At 42.9% G+C, this 24,115-nt stretch overlaps 1 protein-coding gene across 1 annotated transcript; it reads left to right on the top strand.

Moving 5' to 3' along the window:
* Positions 1–2,978: 2,978 nt before the first annotated feature.
* On the top strand, positions 2,979–22,351 carry LOC120400189 (amine sulfotransferase-like). Its single transcript, XM_039528600.1, has 7 exons — positions 2,979–3,168; positions 8,399–8,572; positions 9,548–9,756; positions 12,412–12,538; positions 17,646–17,740; positions 20,915–21,095; positions 22,189–22,351. The coding sequence occupies exons 2-7, from the start codon at positions 8,431–8,433 to the stop codon at positions 22,311–22,313; spliced, it is 879 nt and encodes a 292-aa protein (XP_039384534.1). The 5' UTR covers positions 2,979–3,168; positions 8,399–8,430; the 3' UTR covers positions 22,314–22,351.
* Positions 22,352–24,115: the final 1,764 nt, after the last annotated feature.

Raw genomic sequence — 24,115 nt, 5'->3', positions numbered from 1 at the left:
TATTGGGTGGTACCCTAATACATCAGGGGCAATATGTAATTTGTTTGCATTGGTGTATAAAGATGTATCTTAGCAGGAATGTCTTCGGCCAGCCTAGGGATCAGTGGAAAGTCCCACCGCTGACTGAGATGCATCCATTGTCACGAGCATACCTGTCCTAGTATCCTTGTAGAGTCTGCCAGGTGCTATTACTGTGCTTCATCGACAATAAACCTGGCTGGGCACCTTTGCTACTAAACCAAGTCTTGTGGTCTGATTGGGCAGTTAGATTGGAGTCTGCTGTACTGGCTATCTGGCCAGAGCCAGTGCAGCACACAGGAAGAACACACACGAACATCTGATGACACTACATACATTTTAAGATATTTTTGGCCAGAACATTACTAGTTTCCAGATGATACCCTACAAAGGATGTTTTGTACAAAAATAAATTATAATAGTGTGTATAAGGTGTGAATACAGGGGAGCTTTTGGTCACAGTTACAGAACAAGAGTATCTGTTCAAATGACTCAATTACTTGTTTAGAAAGGTTTTAGTAGTCATTAGGGCTGTCAAGCGATTAAAAAAATTAATTATGATTAATCGTGCTGTTAAACAATAACAATACCATTTATTTAAATAATTTTGGATGTTTTCTACATTTTCAAATATATTGATTTCATTTACAACACAGTACAAAGTGTGCAGTGCTCACTGTGTTTTTTATTATGAATATTTGCACTGTAAAAAACAAATGAAGTAGTATTTTTCAATTCACCTAATACAAGTACTATAATGCAATCTCTTTATCATGAAAGTTGAATTTACAAATGTAGAATTATGTACAAAAAATACCCTGCCTTCAAAAATAAAACAATGTGAAACTTTAGAGCCTACAAGTCCACTCAGTCCTACTTGTTCAGCCAATCACTCAAACAAGTTTGTTTACATTTGTAGAAGATAATGCTGCCTCGTTCTTGTTTACAGTGTCACCTGAAAGTGAAAACAGGCACTGTTGTAGCCAGCATCGCAAGATATTTATATGCCAGCTGCGCTAAAGATTCGTATGTTCTTCGATGCTTTGCCCACCATTCCAGAGGACGTGTCCATGCTGATGATGGGTTCTGCTCGATAACAATCCAAAGCAGTGTGGACTGATGCATGTTCATTTTCATCAACCAGCAGAAGGTTGATTTTCAGTGGTTCAGATTCTGTAGTTTTCACATCAGAGTGTTGCTCTTTTAAGACTTCTGAAAGCATGCTCCACACCTCGTCCCTCTCAGATTTTGGAAGGCATTTAAGATTCTTAAACCTTGGGTTGAGTGCTGTAGCTATCTTTAGAAATCTCACATTGGTATCTTCTTTGCATTTTGTCAAATTTTCAGTGAAAGTGTTCTTAAAATGAACAACCTGTGCAGGGTCATTATCCGAGACTGCTATAACATGAAATATATGGCAGAATATGGGTAAAACAGAGCAGAAGACATACAATTCTCCCGAAGGAGTTCAGTCACAAATTTAATTAACGCATTATTTTTTTTTGAAGAGCATGATCAGGATGGAAACATGTCCTCTGGAACGATGGCCAAAGCATGAAAAGGCATGTGAATCTTTAGTGCATCTGGCATGTACATATCTTGTGACCCCAGCTACAACAGTGCCATGCAAATGCCTGTTCTCACTTTTGGGTGACATAATTAAAAAGTGGGTAGCATCATCTCCCCTAAATGTAAACAAACTTGTTTCTCAGCGATTGGCTGAACAAGAAGTAGGACTGAGTGGACTTGTAGACTCAAAAGTTTTACATTGTTTTGTTTTTGAGTGCAGTCATGAGTAAAATGAATAAAGCAAAAAAAATCTTATTTTTTGGGAACTTCTAGGAAATTCCATATTTCAAGAAAATGAAAGAAAAAGCTCAGAAAAATTAGAATAGACTGGAAAACCTAATTATGACCACACACTCCCATGTCAATTCTGTAAAATCATGTGAAATACAATCTCCAGTCTTACAGATGATTTAGGTAAATGGCTTCTTTTTAGTGTCATTCCAGACTAAAAGAAAGTGAGAGTTGTGGGTTCTGAGACTATGGAGTTAAAATTGTCATTTGAGGTCTGAAATCACAGTTGCCAACTTTCATGCAGTAAATAAGCACCCCAACTTTCACAATAAGCCAAAAATCAAGCTAATCCCATTTTAAAACAAGCCAATCCCTAACAACCACAACATTCTATGTGACTAGATTCCTCCCGGGGTGCAGTCTGGGACTGTGATGGGCCTGCTGTGCACCCCTGACTCTCTCCCCCCGCTTAACCCCTGCTTACCCCCGCTTGCTGGGAGCCAATAAAAAAAACCCAACAAGCTGCAAGCCCAACAAGCTACAAGCCAAAAACTAGCCAACAAGCAACTCACAAGCCAATTAAGCCAAAAACAAGCCGAATTTCTACGATTTTTTTTTTCTTCACGGGTTTGGCATGTCTGCCTTAAATGTCTCTCTTTGAAGTCAACTGCAAAACTCCAATAGTTTTCAGTGGGCACAGGGTTGAGCCTCAGAGGTGTGCTTAGTGCCAGTTTATACACATCAGCAGATGACACAGGCATCTTACTCAAAATCAGAGGTAGGTAATTCCTTCCCTATGGGGATCTTCTCAATCCCTAGGCTACCCTTGCAGAAATGTTCCTTTGTATGGTTTAATCCCATGCTCTAGCCATAGGGTTTTAACTGCCATCTTTATGCTGATGACTCTCAGATCTACTTTGCCACCTCTTTTTTTTCCTCTTTCCATTTCTCCCGTCTTCCTTAATGTTGCTGCTGGTATAAAAAAGTTGGAGTGAAAGTGAAAACTACTATACTCTCATTTGAATAGTTTTACTGTTGAGTTATTTAATTCAGACATACTCAGGCAATTTGAGTCATTTTGCCATATTTTTATTCAGACATTTTGAACTCTTTTCACATTTCTAAGAACTACCCTGTTTTGTAATCTTTCACTAGTGGTCAGACTTCAGGTCAAGGGTTGGAAGAGATCAAAAGAAAAAAACACACCCCCTTAAAACTCCAATCAGGTTGCACACCAGCTGTAAAGAAAGTATTCTCCTGTTTCTAGGAGTGAATATCAGTCTTGTCTATTCAAGTGGAAGGCAGCAGTGTGGGCTTGTGTCGGAGAGCAGCAGAAATAGAGCAGAGAAGGTAGCTATTTTATTATATAATGTATTACTAAAACATCTCCATCAGTAAATCTGTGAATGAATTAAATATTTTATAAGCTTCAGCAGTGAACTGTATGCAGTGGAAATATTTTCCATTGCTGTTCTTTGGCAATAAGCTGAGTGGCATGGGAATCTGATCCTGAAATGCTTTTTTGTGTGTGTGTGGTTATCCAACAAAGAAGTCACAACAACAGTGTGTGTTAAAGAGTTGACTGGTGAAAGTAAATGTAATTTAAGCCATCATTTGTTTTACAATATCAGCATGATGATGGAGCTTGTAACTGGTAATTGATAGTTCCTGCTGTGTCAGCACAGGTGGATGGAAAAGTTAAGAGAGAAACAGGTTTGTGTACAAGTACAACTGTTGCACCTGGCTGGCCTGATGCCATTCTACACATCACTGCTGGAATTTGATATTTGTAGAAAGGTTATAACTCCCGTACTCCTGCATATGAGTGACCACCCTAGACCAGCCCTTTTGCAGTGTCCATCAAGCTGAAAACTTCTGTAGAGCTTGTAGTGCAGCCTGAAGAGTAAAAGGAAATGGAAAAAAAAAATAGCGGGTGCTCAGCAGCCCCTGATCAGCTCCTTCCCCCGCAGCCCTCCAGCCTGCTGTTCAATGGCATGCAGGAGGCACTGAGGGGGAGGAGAAGGAGCTGGGGCGGGAAGAGATGGGGTAGAGCAGGGGTAGGAAGAGGTGGAGCGGAGGTAGAGGAAGAGGCAGGGCCAGGGTTTGGGGGAAGGGGTGAAATCATAGTATATCAGGATTGGAAGGGACCTCAGGAGGTCATCTAGTCCAACCCCCTGCTCAAAGCAGGACCAATCCCCAACTAAATCATCCCAGCCTGGGCTTTGTCAAGCCTGACCTTAAAAACCTTTAAGGAAGGAGATTCCACCACCTCCCTAGGGAACCCATTCCAGTGTTTCACCACCTTCCTAGTGAAAAAGCTTTTCCTAATATCCAACCTAAACCTCCCTCACTGCAACTTGAGACCATTACTCCTTGTTCTGTCATCTGCTATCACTGAGAACAGTCTAGATCCATCCTCTCTGGAACCCCCTTTCAGGTAGTTGAAAGCAGCTATCAAATCCCCCCTCATTCTTCTCTTCTGCAGACTAAACAATCCCAGTTCCCTCAGCCTCTCCTCATAAGTCATGGTGCCCCTAATCATTTTTGTTGCCCTCCGCTGGACTCTTGCCAATTTTTCCACATCCTTCTTGTAGTGTGGGGCCCAAAACTGGACACAGTACTCCAGATGAGGCCTCACCAATGTCGAATAGAGGGGAATGCTCATGTCCCTCAATCTGCTGTCAATGCCCCTACTTATACAGCTCAAAATGCAATTAGCCTTCTTGGCAACAAGGGCACACTGTTGACTTATATCCAGCTTCTTGTCCACTGTAACCCCTTTCTCCTTTTCTGCAGAACTGCTGCCTAGCCATTCAGTTCCTAGTCTGTAGCAGTGTATGGGATTCTTCCGCCCTAAGTGCAGGACTCTGCACTTGTCCTTGTTGAACCTCATCAGGTTTCTTTTGCCCCAATCCTCTAATTTATCTAGGTCACTCTGTAACCTATCCCTACCCTCCAGCGTATCTACCACTCCCTCCAGTTTAGTGTCATCTGCAAACTTGCTGAGGGTGCAGTCCACGCCATCCTCCAGGTCATTAATGAAGATATTGAACAAAACCGGACCCAGGACCAACCCTTGGGTCATTCTGCTTGATACCGGTTGCCAGCTAGACATGGAGCCATTGATCACTACCCGTTGAGCCCGGTGATCTAGCCAGCTTTCTATCCACCTAACAGTCCATTCATCCAGCCCATATTACTTTAACTTGCTGGCAAGAATACTGTGGGAGACCACATCAAAAGCTTTACTACAGTCAAGGAATAACACATCCACTGCTTTCCCCTCATCCACAGACCCAGTTATCTCCTCATAGAAGGCAATTAGGTTAGTCAGGCATGACTTGCCCTTGGTGAATCCATGCTGACTGTTCCTGATCACTTTCCTCTCCTCTAAGTGCTTCAAAATTGATTCCTTGAGGACCTGCTTCATGATTTTTCCAGGGACTCAGGTGAGGCTGACTGGCCTGTAGTTCCCCGGATCCTCCTTCTTCCCTTTTTTAAAGATAGGCACTTCATTAGCCTTTTTCCACTCATCCGGGACCTCCCCAACCGCCATGAGTTTTCAAAGATAATGGCCAATGGCTCTGCAATCACATCCGCCACCCTCGGATGCAGTGCATCCGGCCCCATGGACTTGTCCAGCTTTTCCAAATAGTCCTGAACCACTTCTTTCTCCACAGAGGTCTGGTCACCTCCTCCCCATGCTGTGCTGCCCAGTGCAGTAGTGTGGGAGCTGACTTTGTTTGTGAAGATAGAGGCAAAAAAAGCATTGAGTACATTAGCTTTTTCCACATCCTCTGTTACTAGGTTGCCTCCCTCATTCAGTAAGGGGCCAACACTTTCCTTGACTTTCTTCTTATTACTAACATAGCTGAAGAAACCCTTTTTCTTACTCTTAACAACTCTTGCTAGCTGCAACTCCAAGTCTGATTTGGCCTTTCTGATTTCACTCCTGCATGCCTGAGCAATATTTTTATACTCCTTCCTGGTCATTTGTCCAATCTTCCACTTCCAAGCTTCTTTTTTGTGTTTAAGATCAGCAAGGATTTCACTGTTATGCCAAGCTGGTCGCCTGCCATATTTATTATTCTTTCTACCCACTGGGATGGTTTGTTCCTGCAACCTCAATAAAGATTCTTTAAAATACAGCCAGCTCTTCTGGAGTCCTTTCCCCCAGGGGATCCTGCCCATTAGTTCCCGGAGGGAGTCAAAGTCTGCTTTTCTGAAGTCTATGGTCCTTATTTTGCTACTCTCCTTTCTTCCTTGTGTGAGGATCCTGAACTCGACCATCTCATGGTCACTGCCTCCGAGGTTCCCATCCACTTTTGCTTCCCCTACTAATTTTTCCCTGTTTGTGAGCAGCAGGTCAAGAAGAGCTCTGCCCCTAGTTGGTTCCTCCATCACTTGCACCAGGAAATTGTCCCCTACACTTTCCAAAAACTTCCTGGATTGCCTGTGCACCGCTGTATTGCTCTCCCAGCAGATATCAGGGTGATTGAAGTCTCCCATGAGAACCAGGGCCTGTGATCTAGCAACTTCTGTTAGTTGCTGAAAGAAAGCCTCGTCCACCTCATCCCCCTGGTCTGGTATTCTATAGCAGACTCCCACCACGACATCACCCTTGTTGCTCACACTTCTAAACTTAATCCAGAGACTCTCAGGTTTTTCTGCAGTTTCATACTGGAGCTCTGAGCAGTCATACTGCTCTCTTATGTACAATGCAACTCCCCCACCTTTTCTGCCCTGCCTGTCCTTCCTGAACAGTTTATATCCATCCATGACAGTACTCCACTCATGTGAGTTATCCCACCAAGTCTCTTTTGTTCCGATCACATCATAATTCCTTGACTGTGCCAGGACTTCCAGTTCTTCTTGCTTGTTTCCCAGGATTCTTGCATTTGTGTATAGGCACTTAAGATAACTCACTGATCGTTCTGCTTTCTCAGTATGAGGCAGGAGTCCTCCCATCTTGTGCTCTCCTGCTCATGCTTCCTCCTGGTATCCCACTTACCTCAGGGCTTTGGTCTCCTTCCCCCGGTGAACCGAGTGGAGTGGGGGTCGAGCACCCTCCGGGAACTCAGGATGTCAGCGTCTCTGCATAAGCTACCTTACATGGAGCTAACTCTGTAGTGTAGGTCAGACCTAAGTCATGTCACTGAGCTTGCATGTGTAGTTACTCGTATGGAGCCTTGTATGTTGTCTAATGACACTAACAAGGGCTTTTTTCCCCCACATACCTACTCTTCTTTGTTAGTTGTATACCACACAAAAAAAGACATATATTATGGAAAGCCTTAAAGAGAGAGGCCTGGGTATCAATTCACTTAATCTGGTAAACTACATGGAGATTTCTTAAAACCTGTTCCAACTCAAATACTGTAACAGACATATGAGGTGAAATCCTCTAGAAGGTTATTTTACTCCCATTTCATTGTCTCTCTACTCTCTGTTGGAAGGGATATAACCAATGTGCTCCACTGGCACATATGTGGCATGATGTCACTGATTTACAGGTGAAGAACCTTACAAAATATTGTGGCCAAAAATAAAATTAGCAAAGAAAACTCTTGAGAGAAAATAAACTTCCTCTCCCTCCCTTCTATTTTGCTGAACTTATGTTACTAGACAAGAGGGACTTGGAGAAACATATTAAATAGGTATCAGAGGGGTAGCTGTGTTAGTCTGGATCTGTAAAAGCAGCAAAAAGTCTTGTGTCACCTTATAGACTAACAGACATTTTGGAGCATGAGCTTTCGTGGGTGAATACCCACTTCGTCGGATGCATGTAGTGGAAATTTCCAGGGGCAGGTATATATATGCAAGCAAGAAGCAGGCTAGAGATAACGAGGTTAGTTTAATCAGGGAGGATGAGGCCCTCTTCTAGCAGCTGAGGTGTGAAAACCAAGAGAGGAGAAACTGGTTTTGTAGTTGGCAAGCCATTCACAGTCTTTGTTTAATCCTGAGCTGATGGTGTCAAATTTGCAGATGAACTGAAGCTCAGCAGTTTCTCTTTGAAGTCTGGTCCTGACGTTTTTTTGCTGCAAATTTGACACCATCAGCTCAGGATTGTTAGTCTATAAGGTGCCAAAAGACTTTTTGCTGCATATTAAACAGGGAAGTAGGAGAGAGAGAGAATCAGAAATAATAAGATGGTATGTACAAAATACCAGCCACAAAATTAATTGGACTGCAGCCTCATTACTCTGGTTGTGCACAAGGACTAAGTCATAGCTCATGGAATGCACTGGACTTTGTGGTGAGCTCCTTGAGTAGCTCTGAGTTTAAGTGCCCATTTACATGGATTCTGTAAAGTTAGAAAATTGAATACCAGACACTTGTACAAGTAAATAACTCAAAGACAATGTATCACACAGCACTTTTAACTGCAAAAGATATTCTGTTCTCATGCCAGTCCCTAAAAGTGCCATTTCTACACGGTCATTCAGTTTGCTGGTTTTGTTAATATATATTTTCCTATCAAAAGGAGATCTGTTATGTTTATATTGTATTAAAATTTTTGTCCTGAGGATAGATAACACCAAAATAAAAATGAGATAAAATAATGTTTTCTAACCTGCAGATTCTTGACATAGGAGTGAAACTGAGTTAACAATGGAGCCATCAGAAGAATTTTTGTTCAAACATAAAGGATTTTATTTCGTGCCAGACATTGTTACACGTGAATACATAGATTCACTGGAGGATTTTGAAATCAGAGACAGTGATGTATTTGTTGTTACTTATCCAAAATCAGGTAAGACTGATTGCTTGATTCTCTTTCGGAAAATCATATCTGACTTTTGTCTGAAACCTTAATTGACACACCCCCACCACCCCACCGCTTATTGACCACCTTTATGACCTATTTTGGTGGTAGCAGTTCAAAATCTTTTACCTGCCAACATTTTATTGGATACATTATCTCAGTTTCATCCCTGTGTTTTAAGCAATGGCAGAAGGTTACCTCTAAGCGTTAATCTGCAAAGTATCAGGGGGTAGCCGTGTTAGTCTGTATTCACAAAAACAACAAGGAACCTGGTTGCACCTTAAAGACCAACAGATTTATTTGGACGTCAGCTTCCTTGTTATAATCTGCAAAATATATTTGAACTGGGCAACTATTGCCAAAAGCTGTTCACAAATATGTATTGTAATAAACCACGTGTATTTGTTTCTGTAGTAGCAAACTGGTTTTATTCACCTTTTGGACATACTCTCAGAACAACAGTATACAGGGTGCTTTGGATAGGGCCAGTGAATCCACTGGCTATTACTGTAATGGACAGTCATGCTGCAGCACTGAGGCTACATAAGAGGGAGAAAAATAGTCTGTGGTAATTAGGGTGACCAGACAGCAAATGTGAAAAATTGGGTGGGGGTAATAGGACCCCATATTTTAAAAAGCCCTCAAAATTGGTCACCCATAGTAATCACCGTTTCCATGGGGAACCTGAATACCCTAGGTAAAAACATTTGAAGATTTAGTTATTGACCAGCACATAGATAGATATGGGTTTTTTAAAACTAAAATGTACAAAAGTATAATGCTGTTTGGATTCCCATCCCTGCTGCATTAATGGACTCCCTTTAAGCCCAATTTTTGGACTTCATTTATAAGGTGAAATGAGACACAGTTTTGAAGAGATTGTGATTATGGCACATTATTACATGACATTACAAATAAAATTAGCATCAAAGCTGTTTCAAATAAGGCTATTTTCTTTCCCAGGAACTGTGTGGACTCAGAATATTTTGAGCTTGATTTATCATGAAGGCCATCGAGATGGAACAGAAAATATGGAAATAATAGACAGAGTCCCATGGCTGGAATATAACATACGTAATATGGATTATGTCCGTCGTCCATCACCTCGTCTCTTTGCTAGTCACCTGCCGTACTATTTAGTTCCAAGAGATCTGAAGAACAGGAGAGCAAAAGTCAGTGATACTGTTTTTACAATTTAATTAACATTACCCAGGAAAACTGGTAGCTTTCACCAATAAATCAATCTAAATCCTCAGGGCCAGACTGTCTGTCCTCCCCACAACAACCCTTCCAAAAGCAAATCTCCCCTGCATGGGGATGGGGCTCACTTCTTCCATTCCATGTCCCTAGACCCAGCCAAAGGGAGGAAAACCAGTTCAATCAAGACCTCAGAACTTCAGTGTCCAGTTTCAGTGGAGATCCCATATTTCATGGAACTGCTGTGCTTGGTCTCTGGGCCAAGAAATGGAACTGCTTCTGCCTCATCCTGACAGCTCCCTCTAAAAGGGGCGTTAGTGATGGGTTATGATCATTGCAGTCTGTATGTTATATTGTAAATTACAGTGTTTTTGTTGTGGTGATGTATGTAGCTATGTAATTGTACGCTCTTATGTTATCCATGTTTTATGTCTCCTGTATCTTTAAACATCAGGAAACTTCTTGCTAAGGATAGCGGTGTGGACTGTGGCAGATGCAGCTCAGGAGGAAGGATCTCCAGGGTCAGGGATTTGCACTGAGCTGTCTCTCATGGAGATGGCTGCCCTGCCCTGCTGTGTTGCTTTCCCTAAGAGTCATTCACACCGAAGGTGTGCAGTGCTGGCCTGTGAGAATTGCCTTGTGGGAGCGATGCCAATCTCTTACATTGCTACCTGGATCTCTCCTGAAAGGTGGCATGTGCTGTGCACCCACTTCCCCAGGAGACTCCCTTCACAGTCACCCTTGCAGCTTCCTTATCTCTGTTGCAGTAACACCTATGATACAATGAGCAGATGCATGGTGCAGAGCTTTCACCACATGAGCTCCATCAGTGCAACCTCTCAATCCATAGGAACCTTCCTCTTGATTTGCTTTATAGCTCACCCCATATCCCATGCAGAAAGAGTCCTTAAAGTTACAGGGACAGTAAAAGTAAATGGAACAACAACATCTCCTAAGCTGCACATAGCACAATTTTAACTACAGAGATTAGAAAATCTTGTATTGCTTCTGTATAGTTTACAGGGCTCATGTAGATTTTCACAATTTTAAGACCATGTTGATGGTATAGGGAGTTTTTCTCTTCCTGGCTTCTGGCTGGCTGTTCTTAGTGTGCACCACCATATGCCTTAGCTGTCTGTGTGGTTTTCCTGAAATTCTCAGCTCCAAATTGTTGGAGAAATTGATTAAGGTGTGCAGCAATGCACGTTAGCATTACTTTTTAAACACTGTATCCACTAAAATTCTCTAAAAATATCTCTAGCTACAATTTTTTTTGAAAGAGCAAGAAATTCATGCTTACTAGGATTCTAGTTGAATGATATCTTTTTCACTGAAATACTTTATCAATATACCAAACTACACACAAATAAATATCTGTTGCTGACTTAACAGTGTTTGTATTTAAAAGGAATTCAAAATCAAATCAATTTATTAAAGTTTAAATTCTTTTTAGATAGTACACCTGCAACTGCACTCCCTGTTAATTTTTGTGCGGTTTATTATCACATTTCCCATGATTTTTTAAATGTTTTTGCTCCTCTCTTGCTGTGTGAAAGACCCATATAAAAATTAAAAAAAACTTGAAAACCTGATTCTAAGTACTCATGTTCCTTACCTTACAGCAGTGAGTAATCCCATTGAGGTCAATGGTACTATCACATGTAGACAGTTATGCATGTGCATGAGGGTCTTTGGAATTAAGGAAGCGCAATAATTCCAAAGAATGTACAGAAAATGCTGGCAAAGACACACAAAAAATCCCATTCATTTTAATTAGGATAAACTATTTACTAAAGTACTTATTCTTTTCAGATACAATGATTTTAGTGTTACTTGCAGCAATAGCAAATAAGAGCACATATTTTTAGGTTAATTGTGTCCTTTTAATCCAGGGGTGGGCAAACTTTTTGGCCTGAGGGCCACATCGGGGTTGCAAAACTGTATAGAGGGCCGGGTAGGGAAGGCTGTGCCTCCCCAAACAGCCTGTTCCCCCCCCATCTGCCTCCTCCCACTTCCCGCCCCCTGACTGTCCATCTCAAAACTCCTGACCCATCCAACCCCCTCACTCTTTGTCCCCTGATTGCCCCCTCCCAGGACCCCCCCGCACCTAACTGCCCCCTGAGGGCCCCACCCCCTATCCAACCCCGCCTGTTCCCCATCCCCTGACCATCCCCCCCCAGAAACTCCATCCTATCCAACCACCTCCCCCGCATCCCCTGACAGACCCCCCGGGACTCCCATGTCTATCCAACTCTCCCACCCCCGTTCCATGTCCCCTGATCACCTTGCCCCAAAACCTCAGCCCCATCCAACTGCCCCCTCTTCCCTGTCCTCTGACTGCCCCCCAGGACCCACTGCCCATTATTCAACTTCCCTGCCTCCTTACCATGCCACTCAGAGTGGCAGAACTGGAAGTCGTGCCACCGGGCCAGAGCCAGCCACGCTGCCCGTGCGGTAGCATGGCTGCAAGGGAAAGGGGGACAGCAGGGGACGGGACGGAGACTAGCCTCCCTGGCCGGTAGCTCAAGTGCTGGTCAGGATGGTCCTGTGGGCCAGATGTGGCTCCCAGGCCATAGTTTGCCCACCTCTGCTTTAATATATCTGAGATTGTCACTCTCTTTACCTTGCAGGTTATTTATGTAGCCAGAAACCCGAAGGATGTTACAGTTTCCTATTTTCATTTTTCCAACCTTTCAGTCCTACTTGAGACAACACCAGATTTTAATGTTTTTCTGGAGAGGTTTTTAGCTGGGAAAGGTAAGGTTTCATTTACTGCTAAAAGGCTAAGTCCTGCTCACCAACCACAGCCTAAATAAACTATTGGAGTGGGTAAATTACGTAGAAGATGGAGCTGGTCAAAATCCTGGCCTCCACATCACAACCTGGGGTCTAAGGTTGCAGTGAATGCAGTATCATTCACAGTTCACAATAGAGATTTTGTATAAATGTAGTCCAGGGCAGGGCCGGCTCTAGGCACCAGCAAACCAAGCATGTGCTTGGGGCGGCACATTTCCAGAGCGGCATTCCAGCCATCTTTTTTTTTTTTTTTTGCTTCGGGCTGCAAAAGCCTAGAGCTGGCAGCATGTCATGCGCGGGGGGCGCCCTGGAGCCGCGGCAGTTCACGCCACTAGCCACAGGAGAGCAGCGCCCGCACCTTGTGGCTGGGCCGGGCGGGCTTCAAGTGGGAGACACTCTGGCTGTGGCAAAGCGGCCCGAGCCACCCAGAGACTGCGGCAGAGCAGCCAGAAACAGCAGGAAGGCCGTAGAGGGCGGGGCCTGCGTCCTGCTCTCTGGGGCTCCGTTCTCTCTGGGGCTGCCCTGCCCCGGCTCCTCAGCCCCCTCCTCTGCCCTTCTGGGTCCCGGCCGATCCTGGAGGCGGGAGCCCTGGCTGGAGGAACCCTGGGCTGAGGCATGGCCCGGGAGCCCCACTGCTTACCCCGACCCTGCCAGCGCTGGACTGGCTGGAGGCGAGGGGGGAGCAGGCGGAGTCAGCATTGGTAGGGCGGAGCCCAGGGCTGGGGCGGTAGGGGGTGTGGGTGGGGGGGAAAAGAGAGCCCAGCACTGGGGTGGCAGGGGGTGTGGGTTGCGTGGGGTGGGAGGGAGAGCCCAGCGCTGGGGCGGGTGTGGGGGAAGAGAGAGCCCGGGGCTGGGGCGGCAGGGGATGCAGGTGGGGGAGGCACTGGTGTGTGGGGGGGTGTGAGAGCCCAGAGCTGGGGTTGGGGGGAGGGGTCAGCCAAAAATTTTTTTGCTTGGGACAGCAAAAGACCTAGAGCTGGCCCTGGTCCAGGGGAGCTGCATAGGCACATGCATTGCACCAATAAAGTGCAAGTTGTCTTGTGTATCTCAATTGGTTCTTCACTCTGAAACCTAACCATGAAGATTTCAATACATTTCAACTCCACTTAGGTGCTCAGATAACACAGCTGAGGAGATGAGGTTGAGCGCTATGCAGAAAACACACAGAAGTAGTTTTCTATTAATTTTCTGGTTTAGTACTTTTCCACAACTCTTATGCCTATCCTGCAATCCCAAACCACTACTTATACCTTCCAAAGAGCCAAAAAACTCAGCTGTAACCTATCTAGCGCCTGAGTTCTCTCTTAATATCTCTGACAATCCAACATTCTCACTAAGGCAGTTTATGGAACACTGAAAATTTAAGTGCATAGTAAAATAAATTCTACACATTCTTCTGTTATGGTAATTAGTGTGACTGTCTCTGCATAGGATCTTTTGGGCCTTTTCTCCCCTAAGCTTTGAATCCACTGCCTCTTTTGTCCTGTGTAGAACCACACTACAGATGATTTTCCTTACAACAGAGAGTAGTGTGATTCCTCTCCAGTTATTGCCATCAGTGAGATCACCCTTTTTAGGTACTCTGCCAACGATTCCATGTTTTCACTTGTCAGGAGGGGTCTCTTCTCCACAGAACTTGGAACAGTTCTGTCAGTTTTATTAGGGCAGTGGGGTCAAGTTCTTTTAGCTTTTCTGCTGTGATTTGATCATCTCCTGCCATTTTGTTGTTTTTCAGCTTCTTAATTGCAGCCTGTATTGCTGACATCTCTTTTATAATTGGAGATATACCAATCTCCTAGAACTGGAAGGGACCTTGAAAGGTCATCAAGTCTCTGTTGCATCAGTGTTAATGCCAAGTAGATTATGTTCACATTTCATCAATATCTGGTGTTGAGCTGGGGCTGACTCTGTTTGAGGACTTGTCTGAAATACTCTGCCCATCTGTCATTGTTACAAGTTGTAAGCCTTTTTGGCTTTTTATTGGCCATTTCTTGTTTGAAATGTCCACCGTTTTCACTGCTTTGTCTGCTTTCTTGTACTTTTCCTTTGCTTTTTCCAATATTTTGTTTGTCTTAGTATTCAGGAGTTTTCCTTTCAGTGCTTTTCTTTCCTTGTTGAGATGCGACATCTCTTGGCTTATCTAGTTCTTGCTCTGTGTGTGCTGATACCAGGCTGTGACTGCTGCAGCTTGAATCATGTTGTCTCAGAGCACAGTGCATTTTTCTTCAGGTCCAATCTCTATCTCTGCCTTCCTCTGCCTCTGTCAGCACCCCAGATCTGTTCCATAGTTCATGCTGGAATTTCTCAGAGCACACTTTTGTTTTCAGTTTTATATTATTGATTTCTTTGCCACGTTCTGTTTAAAGTTGGTCTTTCTCAGTTTTAATTTCGTTTGGCAATGCAAAGATTTTGGTTGCTCCTGTCATCTGGGGCTTGATGTGCCCTTGCATCTTGGACAGATGACCTGAATCTCAAACTGATGCCGATGCAATTGATTTCTTCTTTTGTTTTGCTATCTGTCAAATTCCATGGTTCTTTGTGTATGTCTCTAGAAGGGACCAGGGTGCTTGCAAGAACTAAGTCAGACACCAAGCACAATTCAGGTTTCCTTCATCACTGATATCATTGACAGCCTGCATAGACATGTATTGTGGAATATTCTTTAGTCCTGCGAAATTCCAACTAAACCCTTCAACACATCCCGGCCATGTACAGAGATGCAAGGTTGCTCTATAAGAGTGGACAACCTGACAAGAGAGTGGTTCATTGTTGACACATATGTGAAACAGGGCTGCATTTTATTTTTGCTGTTGTTTGGCATTTCCATAGACAAGATAATGAAGAAGTGTATTAGTAACACAAAAACTGGTACCTAGATGGCAAAGCCTAGAAGGCCTAGACTGAGAAACTACTGAGCAATCCCAAAAGCTACAAACAAAGAAAGACAACCTGGCAAAATCTGCAGGTCAAACAGGGCTCAGAATCAGTTACAGAGAACCTTGAAACTCAGATGTCAAGCGGTAACTTCATATTAGAAGGCAAAAACATCAAGAAACTGGAATAATCCATCTACTTGGGCAGTACTATTCTAGCCATCAGGAACATCAAGAATAAGGTGACATCAAGGTTAAGAAAAGCATCCACCTCATTCACTAAACTCAACAACACATGGACATCAAAGATATACAGCACCAAAGCAAAACTTAGAATTTTCAACTCAAATGTCTCAGTGCTAACGTATGGCTTTGATAGCTAAAGATCTACTAAAATGTTAAACAGAAAATTAGATGCCTTCAAAAATAAGTGTCTACAAAGATTCTGGACATTGGATGGAGAGACATCATCACCAATAAATATATCATAGAAATCACCAGGCAGCAGCTTATTTCCACTAGAATTAGAAGGAAGTATTGGGCATACATGGGGCATGCACTTCAGATGCCAACACACAGAGTCGCACGTGAAGCTGTCAAGTTGAAACCAACTGGGTTAGGAAACGACAGTGCCCAAAAGGCCTTAAAAAGAACCCTTCACAGGGAGGTCAGAATAGTTGATCATAACACCATTGAGTAGTTGGAAGTAGTATCAAATGACAGAGAGGAATGGAAGAGATTAGTTTCACTCTGGGGATCAACATTGACATGATTATTTTTCCCCTGTATTTGGCCCTGGTGTCCAGTTCTGGTGCCCACAATTGAAGAAGGATGCAGATAAATTGGAGAGGGCTCAGAGAAGAGCCGTGAGAATGATTAAAGTAGAAAATGTGCCTTTTAGCAATAACTCAAAAAGCCAGAGGAGAGGAAGTGTGTGCGAAGAACTGGGAGCAAGAGGCATGCAAGAAGCCAAGAGTGAGTAGACGTACTGCTGGAGGACTGAGGAGTACAAGCGTTATCAGATATCAGAAGGAAGGTCCAGTGGTGAGGACAAAGTAGGTATTGGGAGGAGGCCATGGGGAAGTAGCCCAGGGAGTTGTAGCTGTCACAAAGCTGTTCCAGGAGGCACTATAGACAGTTGCAGTCCACAGGGCCCTGGACTGGAACTCAGAACAGAGGGTGGGCCTGGGTTCCCCCCAAACCTCCCGACTCCTGATCAAACACAGGAGGAATTGACCTGGACTGTGACTTCTACCAGAGGGGAAAGTCTCTGGGCTGTTTCCTGACTCACAGGGTAAATCTGTGAGGTGAGCAAATCCGCTAATAAGTGCAGGGCCCACCAAGGTAGAGGAGGAACTTTGTCACAGTACCTACGATGGGGAACAATCCAGCAGAGAAAGGTATACCGGTAATACAATTCAGTGGTTGGCAGTTGAAGCTAGATAAATTTAGACTGGAAATAAGGCATAAATGTTTAACTGTGAGAGTAATTAACCACTGTAACAATTTACCAAGGGTCATGGTAGATTCTCGATCAATGACAATTTTAAAATCAAGATTGGATGTTATTGTAAAAGATATGTTTAGGAGTTATTTGGAGGAAGTTTTATGGCCTGCCTTATACAGGAAGTCAGACTAGATGACCACAATGGTCCCTTCTGGCCAGAGAATTTATTAATCTATGAATCTATCAATTTAATTCTACGTTTGTGATCACTAATCCATCAAAAGTAATGGAAAATATTATCTATAAGTAAATAATCCAGGACATAAAAGTGCAAATATGTTGTGCTGGGTGCAAGAACCATTCTATGATGCCAGTGGATTCTAGAGGTAACAGTACAATGTGTATTAGTTCTCATGTAACGGTCTGTCTGTCTGTTTGTGGAAAAAACAAAACTTGTCCTCAGATCCCTAGATTAGAAGATGGACTTGGCTTGTCATTTATCTCACGTTTAAAGTAAAAGATAATCCAGGATAAGGCTGTGAATCAAAACAGGAACTGGAATAAAATCTCTGTGAGCCCAAATATCATCCCAACAGCAGAGGGAAGAGAAGCTGAAAAAAGGAAGTCTGCTCCATTGATTCTGAAGCTGTGCTTGTGAGAGTATTAGGATGCAAAAATGTCAATAACTGAATGGTTTTTCTGTTTGAGATCCTTAACATTTATTTCTATCATTTTTCTCCTTAATTAGTACTGGCTGGCTCCTGGCTGGATCACATCACAGGCTGGTCCACCCACAGGGATGACTTCAATATTCTCTTCCTTACCTATGAGGAGATGAAGAAGGTGAGACCAGTCAATCACTTTATATCTGAAAGAAACAGTAAATAAAATGCCTCCATTTTTCAGTCAGATTTTGCCACCTTTACTCACATTGAGCTGTTCTTTACTCTGTGAAGATTCTCGTTCATTTCACAGAGTAAGGTACATTGTTCTCATTGATTTCAATGCGAGTTCTTGAAAAAGTACTTCTCAGTGTGAGTAAGGGTGTAAGAATCAGAACTGTGGGGTGAGATGTTCAGAAGCACCAAAGTAAATTAGCTGCTTAACTCCCATTGACATTCAATAGCACATAGGAGCCCAATTCACTCAGTCACAAGAGGTATCATTTGCTTCCTGGTGAAGAATATCTGCTTGATGTGAGTACAGTTAAAAATATAATATTCTTGCTTTACTTCATTTCCTTTTCTGCATATCAGGATGGCTGCTACACAACCCATCCCACGAGGCATCCTAAAGGGAAAGGAGAAGTTTTGTTACATTTTAGAACTTCTCAAACTGCTTTTAGAACTGAAGATGTTTTGTCAAAATGTCATTTTTCTGCAAAACTGAAGATCATGTAATTTTTTTAATGAAAAATGATATTTTATTGCACTATTTAGAACTAGATTTTTAGTAAATAAAATATTTTAATAACTATTTTGATGTTTTCAATAAAGATGCCTATGTGAAATCTTTGAAAAGTACAGAACACTTCAAAATTTCAGTTGTTTTTAGAAATTAGTTTTTCACTTTTCTACCAGCTCAGCTAGCTTGTAACTCCTTAACAACTTCACCTAGCTTAGCAGAAGTCAGGTTTAGACTACTTTCAGTGTCCATACATGGATTTGTTCTAGTTCAACTAAATCCATTTTAAACTGATTTTAGTCACACTTTGTAAACAATGTCTGGAGTATCTGAGTGCACCTCTTAGCTAAATAGCTAGTGATGCAGCAGCATCCTCTCAGCTGACTTCAGCAGGAAGCATGTTGATAGTAGCAGCAAGGCTGATTAACAAAGCGAGGAAAGACCCTTCCCATTAAGAGGTCCAACTCCTGATATATATATTCATAGATTCCAACGCCAGAAGGGACCATTGTGATCACCTTGTCTGACCTCCTGTATAACGCTGACCGCAGAACTTCCCCAAAATAATTTCTAGAGCAGATCTTTTAGAAAAATATCCAATCTTGATTTAAAAATTGACAGTGATGGAGAATCCACCATGACCCCCTGGCATATTGTTCCAATGGTTAATTACCCTCCAATGTTAAAAATGTAAACCTTATTTCCAGTCTGAATTTGTTTAGCTTCAACTTCCAGCCCCTGGATTGTGTTATATTTTTCTTTGTTAGACTGAGGAGTCCATTAATAAATATTTGTTCCCCGTGTAGGTAATTATAGACTGTAATCAAGTCACCTCTTAACCTTCTCTTTGTTAAATTAAATAAGAACATAAGAACAGCCATACTGGGTCAGACCAAAGATCCATCTAGCCCAGTGTCCTGTCTTCCGACAGTGGCCAATGCCAGCTGTCCCAGAGGGAATGAACAGAACAGGTAATCCTCAAGTGATCCATTCCCAGCTTCTGGCAAACAGAGGCTAGGGACACCATCCCTGCCCATCCTGACTAATAGCCATTAATACACTGAGCTCTTTGAGTCTGTCACTGTAAGGCATGTTTTCTAATGCTTTAATCATTCTTGTCACTATTCACTGAACCCTCTTCAGTTTATCAACATCCTTCTTGAATTGTGGACTCTAGAAAAGGACACAACAGGGGTCCTTCTGCTTCCGAAATAGGTTGCCACAGACAGACCAAAATACAGTTAGCCAGAAAATTATGACAACCTTTGTCTTAAATGGTGCTAGCAGTTGTAATCACAGTCACAGAAATGAGCCTTTCTCTCCTGATTAGGCCATGAGGATGGGTTGGCTAATGGTGAAGGAATTTGCAGTGGCTTAACTTGCTACTCACCTGTCAGTTTTTAATGCTGCTATAGCCTCTTGCAGTGAATTAAAATCTTGCTTATGAAGTAGTGTAGTAAGACTTAAGGTGTTGGAATAGATATGTATTATATTATATACTAATGTTAGATGTGTAGAAGTGTGAATAGAAAAGAGTAGTTAAATGATTGGATGTGTGCCTGCCTTTTTAGCCTTGCTGTAAATTGTTATAGCAATTTCTGTAACTAACCCAAGGACAAAAACACTAATTATCTAAGGCCTAGAGAAACAAAACAGAAAGTCTGTGCCAGGGGGGTGATAAGGACTTTGGGAAACAGTGCTGTTTTACCACTAACCCTTTCATCCCTTGGAATTTTGATTGTGCCTATGTAAATCCTGTAGTCGTGTTTTTTTAGCAATGTAAAGGAGGAGAGAAAACAGAATAACATGTAAATCAAACGTGTTAAACTGGAATGTGAAATCGCTGAAATGTAAGCATGCTGGGTGAGTGGAAATGAGTGTCTGTGACAGGTAAATGATCGATCAGGAAATAATACCAGCCAAACTCAAAAAAGATTCACACCTATCTGGTGGCTAAAAATAATGCAGGAAACCGGATGACCCCCGGAGAGCAAGCCGGAATCTGCCCAAGGCGCATCAAGAAGAAATAAAAAATAATATATGCGTAACACTTGTCCGTCATGAATGTACCATCCGCCGGTCAAGCTGATTGATGGTTATCTCAATCATGACAGAGCAATTCCCATAGACTTACATTAAACCAAAAATCTATAAAAATAGAGCCAGGGGACTGTGATCTTTGAGTCTGGTTCTGCAACCACCCTCCAGGAGTATCAGATGCACATCTGACAATGGCTCGGCTCCAACCTCGTGTCCAGGGCACCTGGCCAGTGACTTGGCACGAGCAACTGAAGGCTATAACTGATCATTGCAGAACCTGTGTGAATGGTTCTGTGAGTGAATGCTTTTAACAGCTGTCAGTACTATCCTGTTGTATTTGCAATAAATGTGGTGATTTGCTTTATCCCTCTTATAAGATCCTGCTGGTATCATTTTATTAGTGTAACAAAGGTCCCAAATAAGAAGTCATCTTTATTCTTTAATGCTATATCCATGTGCTCAGTTTCCCTTTATTTAAGTATCCCATTATCCTTTACTCTATCATTTTATTTATTTAGTTCTTTTCTTTTTCTAATTCGAGAAACCATTACTTTGAAATAATGTTCATTTCAGGATCTCAGAGGCGCTGTGCTGAAAATCTGCAAATTCTTAGGAAAGCAGCTAAATGAAAAAGAGCTGGACACTGTTGTGGAAAAGGCTACATTTGATCAAATGAAAACTGATCCCAGGGCAAACTACGAGTTCATGAAAGGCAATTTCCTGGAACGAGGCAAAGGACATTTTCTTCGCAAAGGTAATGCAGAAGCAGCCAACGCTAATAAATATTTAATCCTGCAGATCCTGGCATAGGACGTGGTGAAGCTAGCTGCCTAGGACTTCCAATCACAACTTTCCATCCCCAGGAAACAGTTGGCTTTGAGGCACTAAGACTGCTGAGTGAGGCTGTATTGCTGTGTAACAATACACCAGACACCATGTCCCACAGACTAAAAGAGAGCTGCACTACTTTGCTCAATGCAATATCTTAAATGTATTGCATTGAGCAAAGTAGTGCAGCTTTTTTTTTGATCTGTGAGAAAAAAGTGTCAGAGTTTTGTGATCTTCTTATACTGCTGAATAGGAGGGGGACCCAGCCAGATGGTGGTGGGCACTGTGGTATGGAAAAGTTAGAGAACCACTGCCTACCATTTAGTACAACATTGCCTGAAAAGAATGTTCAGAGAAGCTCATATTTCTCTTACTAGTAACTATTTCTTTTCTTCTAAAATTTGTAGTGAAATAAATCAGTACAGGAAGATGATAACTGAGATGTATAAACCACTGGTTCCTAAAACAGAATTAGTGACATTGTCTAGAAATACTGGGTCAAATTAGTTACACTGCAGACAAAGCTAGACCGAGAATAAAATTGGGCCATTATGATTTCCCCCCGGGGACACAGCTGTATTCCACAAACACAGTCACAGTTTTTGCCAGTGGCATGAGTTTTATCACAGGGGCAGCACTCTCTGATAAGGCTGCTGACATCTGTAACATGCAAGTCACATCACTAAAACATTTGCCCAGCTAATCAAATGGACACCAATGGGTACATTTCTATTGCCGCGAAGGATAGATGAGATGTACAACTCCAATTTACAAAAAGGGAGGGTGTTTTTTACTGTAGTTTACCCACGCCTTCAGGACTGGAAATGTACCACCAAAGCCCTAGAGAACTACGTTCTGGGGAGATGAGAGAGGAAGGAACGGAGGAGAAAAGGAACTGCACCCAACTAACAGCATTCACAGCCTCTTACCTGCACAAGCAATATTCAAATGATAATAAAATGTCCAAGTGGCAGCAGAGTATCTAGCAACCAATTTCTCTTCTGTGTCTCCTGCCCCAGGGACCGTTGGAGACTGGAAGAACATAATGACTGTGGCACAGAGCGAAAGGTTTGACAATGTTTTTAAGGAGAAAATGAAAGACCTGTCTTCCACGTTCAACTGGGATACTAATGACGACATATAGGCTGGTTTCCAGGTGGAACGAGGTGAAAGTGCACTAAAGAGAATGAAAATACGTTTTTGTCTCCAGTGTTCATAAAAATCCATCATTCTGTGCAAATTAAAGATTTTAAACGTGCAAAAATGTTTACTTCTTACATGTATTTGCACATCACCACAGTACCCCAGTTCTAAGCTATGAAAAGGTTTTACATACTGTCATGTTCTGGGGTGCAATCCAGGCCAGTCAGGGGTTGTGTCCCCACATGTCCTATAAACCGGGGTGCCTTAACTGCCCTCAGGGTGTGGCTGACAGCCTGGACACCAACATCCAGCAGACAAACATGCAGTATCCTGAGTGTCTGCTATGCAGCCCTGGTTCAGCACTCTGACCCCAGCCGCACATAAGCGGCGCCAGGGTTTTTGCCGCCCTAGGCAGCAGCACTCCTCCTCTGAGTATTCAGTGGCGGGGGGTCCTTCCGCTCCGCGTCTTTGGGGCACTTAGGTGGCGGGTCCCAGTCCTGAATTTTCCCAAAAATGCTTTCCAATATCTAGCCCTTTCCTGGACCATTCAGAGAGATATTACGGTTCATTTGTTCCTTTAACGATACACTACCCAACAGCTTACTACATTAATCAGAGCTGACATTCACTTTAAATCAAACACAGTCATGGGTTGGTTTTGATTAAAAGTAAAGCAAGTTTATTAACCAAAGGAGTTTGGATTTTAAGTGAGTTCAAGTACAAAGGCTAGAATTAGAAATGGTTAATAAAAATGAAAAACACTTTCTAGAAACTAAGACTTAACAATACAAGCTACAACCTCTCTTCTGGATAAGATTCTTACAACACTACCTTCCTGCCAGATGGCTGCCCAGCTTTCAGATCAGGATCTCCCAGGATCTCTTGGGGTTCTTCTCTCCATTCTTTTATAGTCCAGTGTACCTTTAATATGAACTCTTTTGAAGGTTACCCCTCAATGCAAATTGTAAAGTTTATTCAAACTATGAGGAAGGTAACACAAAGTCTCCTGGCGAAGGAAATTCCATACTGATTTCTTCCCCTGCTGGTGTTTGCGAAATTATCTATTTCCTGCAATCTCCTACTCTGTGTTTTTGTCTTCTCCCTTTGTTGGCTTGATGGTCCTGTTTACCTTCTGTGTAGATTGATTTCCCATTGTCTCTTAATGTACTTTCTGGGTGGCAGAACCACATTCCTTTGTCTAGGGTGGGGTAGCTTCAGCCCTGCCCTGCTTGGCAGACATTTTGGTAACATAATTTCCAAGGTGTTTGTAATTTTGAATTTGTCCTCCGTATCCACATCAGACAATAATATCATTGATCAGTATAAGTGATGGGGTGTACCAACTCTGCACTGGCCCAGCAAGGGTTAACCACTCACTTTGGGCCTGGGAGGCCACACCCGCTCATCCTTGCTGGGTATACTCCAGGTGGAAGCAATATATAAAAGGGAGCAGCTCAGTTCAGTCAGGGCTGGCTGTTGGAGGAGAGTGGATGCATGTTACAGGCTCCTATCAGGAATCCAATCGAGCCCCAGACTATGGAGGTTGGGCACCTGCAGAGCATGAGAGAGATGGAAAGACACTTGCTGTGGAGGAATCAATGGTAAATAGGAAGCCTGAAGCCAGAACCAGGGCTACTGTTTCCCCGGGGGCCCTGGATCAGGACCTGGTGGAGTAGGGCAGGCCCAGGTCCCCCTACCCCGCCCTGTGCCTAACACTAGGCCTCTCTACCCTGAATACAAGGGCTGCTGCATAGACTGGCCACTAGGCCTCACTGCCCTGAACACAGGAGCAGGTCCATAGAC

The sequence above is a fragment of the Mauremys reevesii genome, linkage group 3 (assembly GCF_016161935.1).
Source record: "Mauremys reevesii isolate NIE-2019 linkage group 3, ASM1616193v1, whole genome shotgun sequence".
NCBI lineage: Eukaryota > Metazoa > Chordata > Testudines > Geoemydidae > Mauremys > Mauremys reevesii.
Note: the sequence above shows the minus strand (reverse complement) of the source record. Positions and strands in the feature narration are given on the sequence as shown.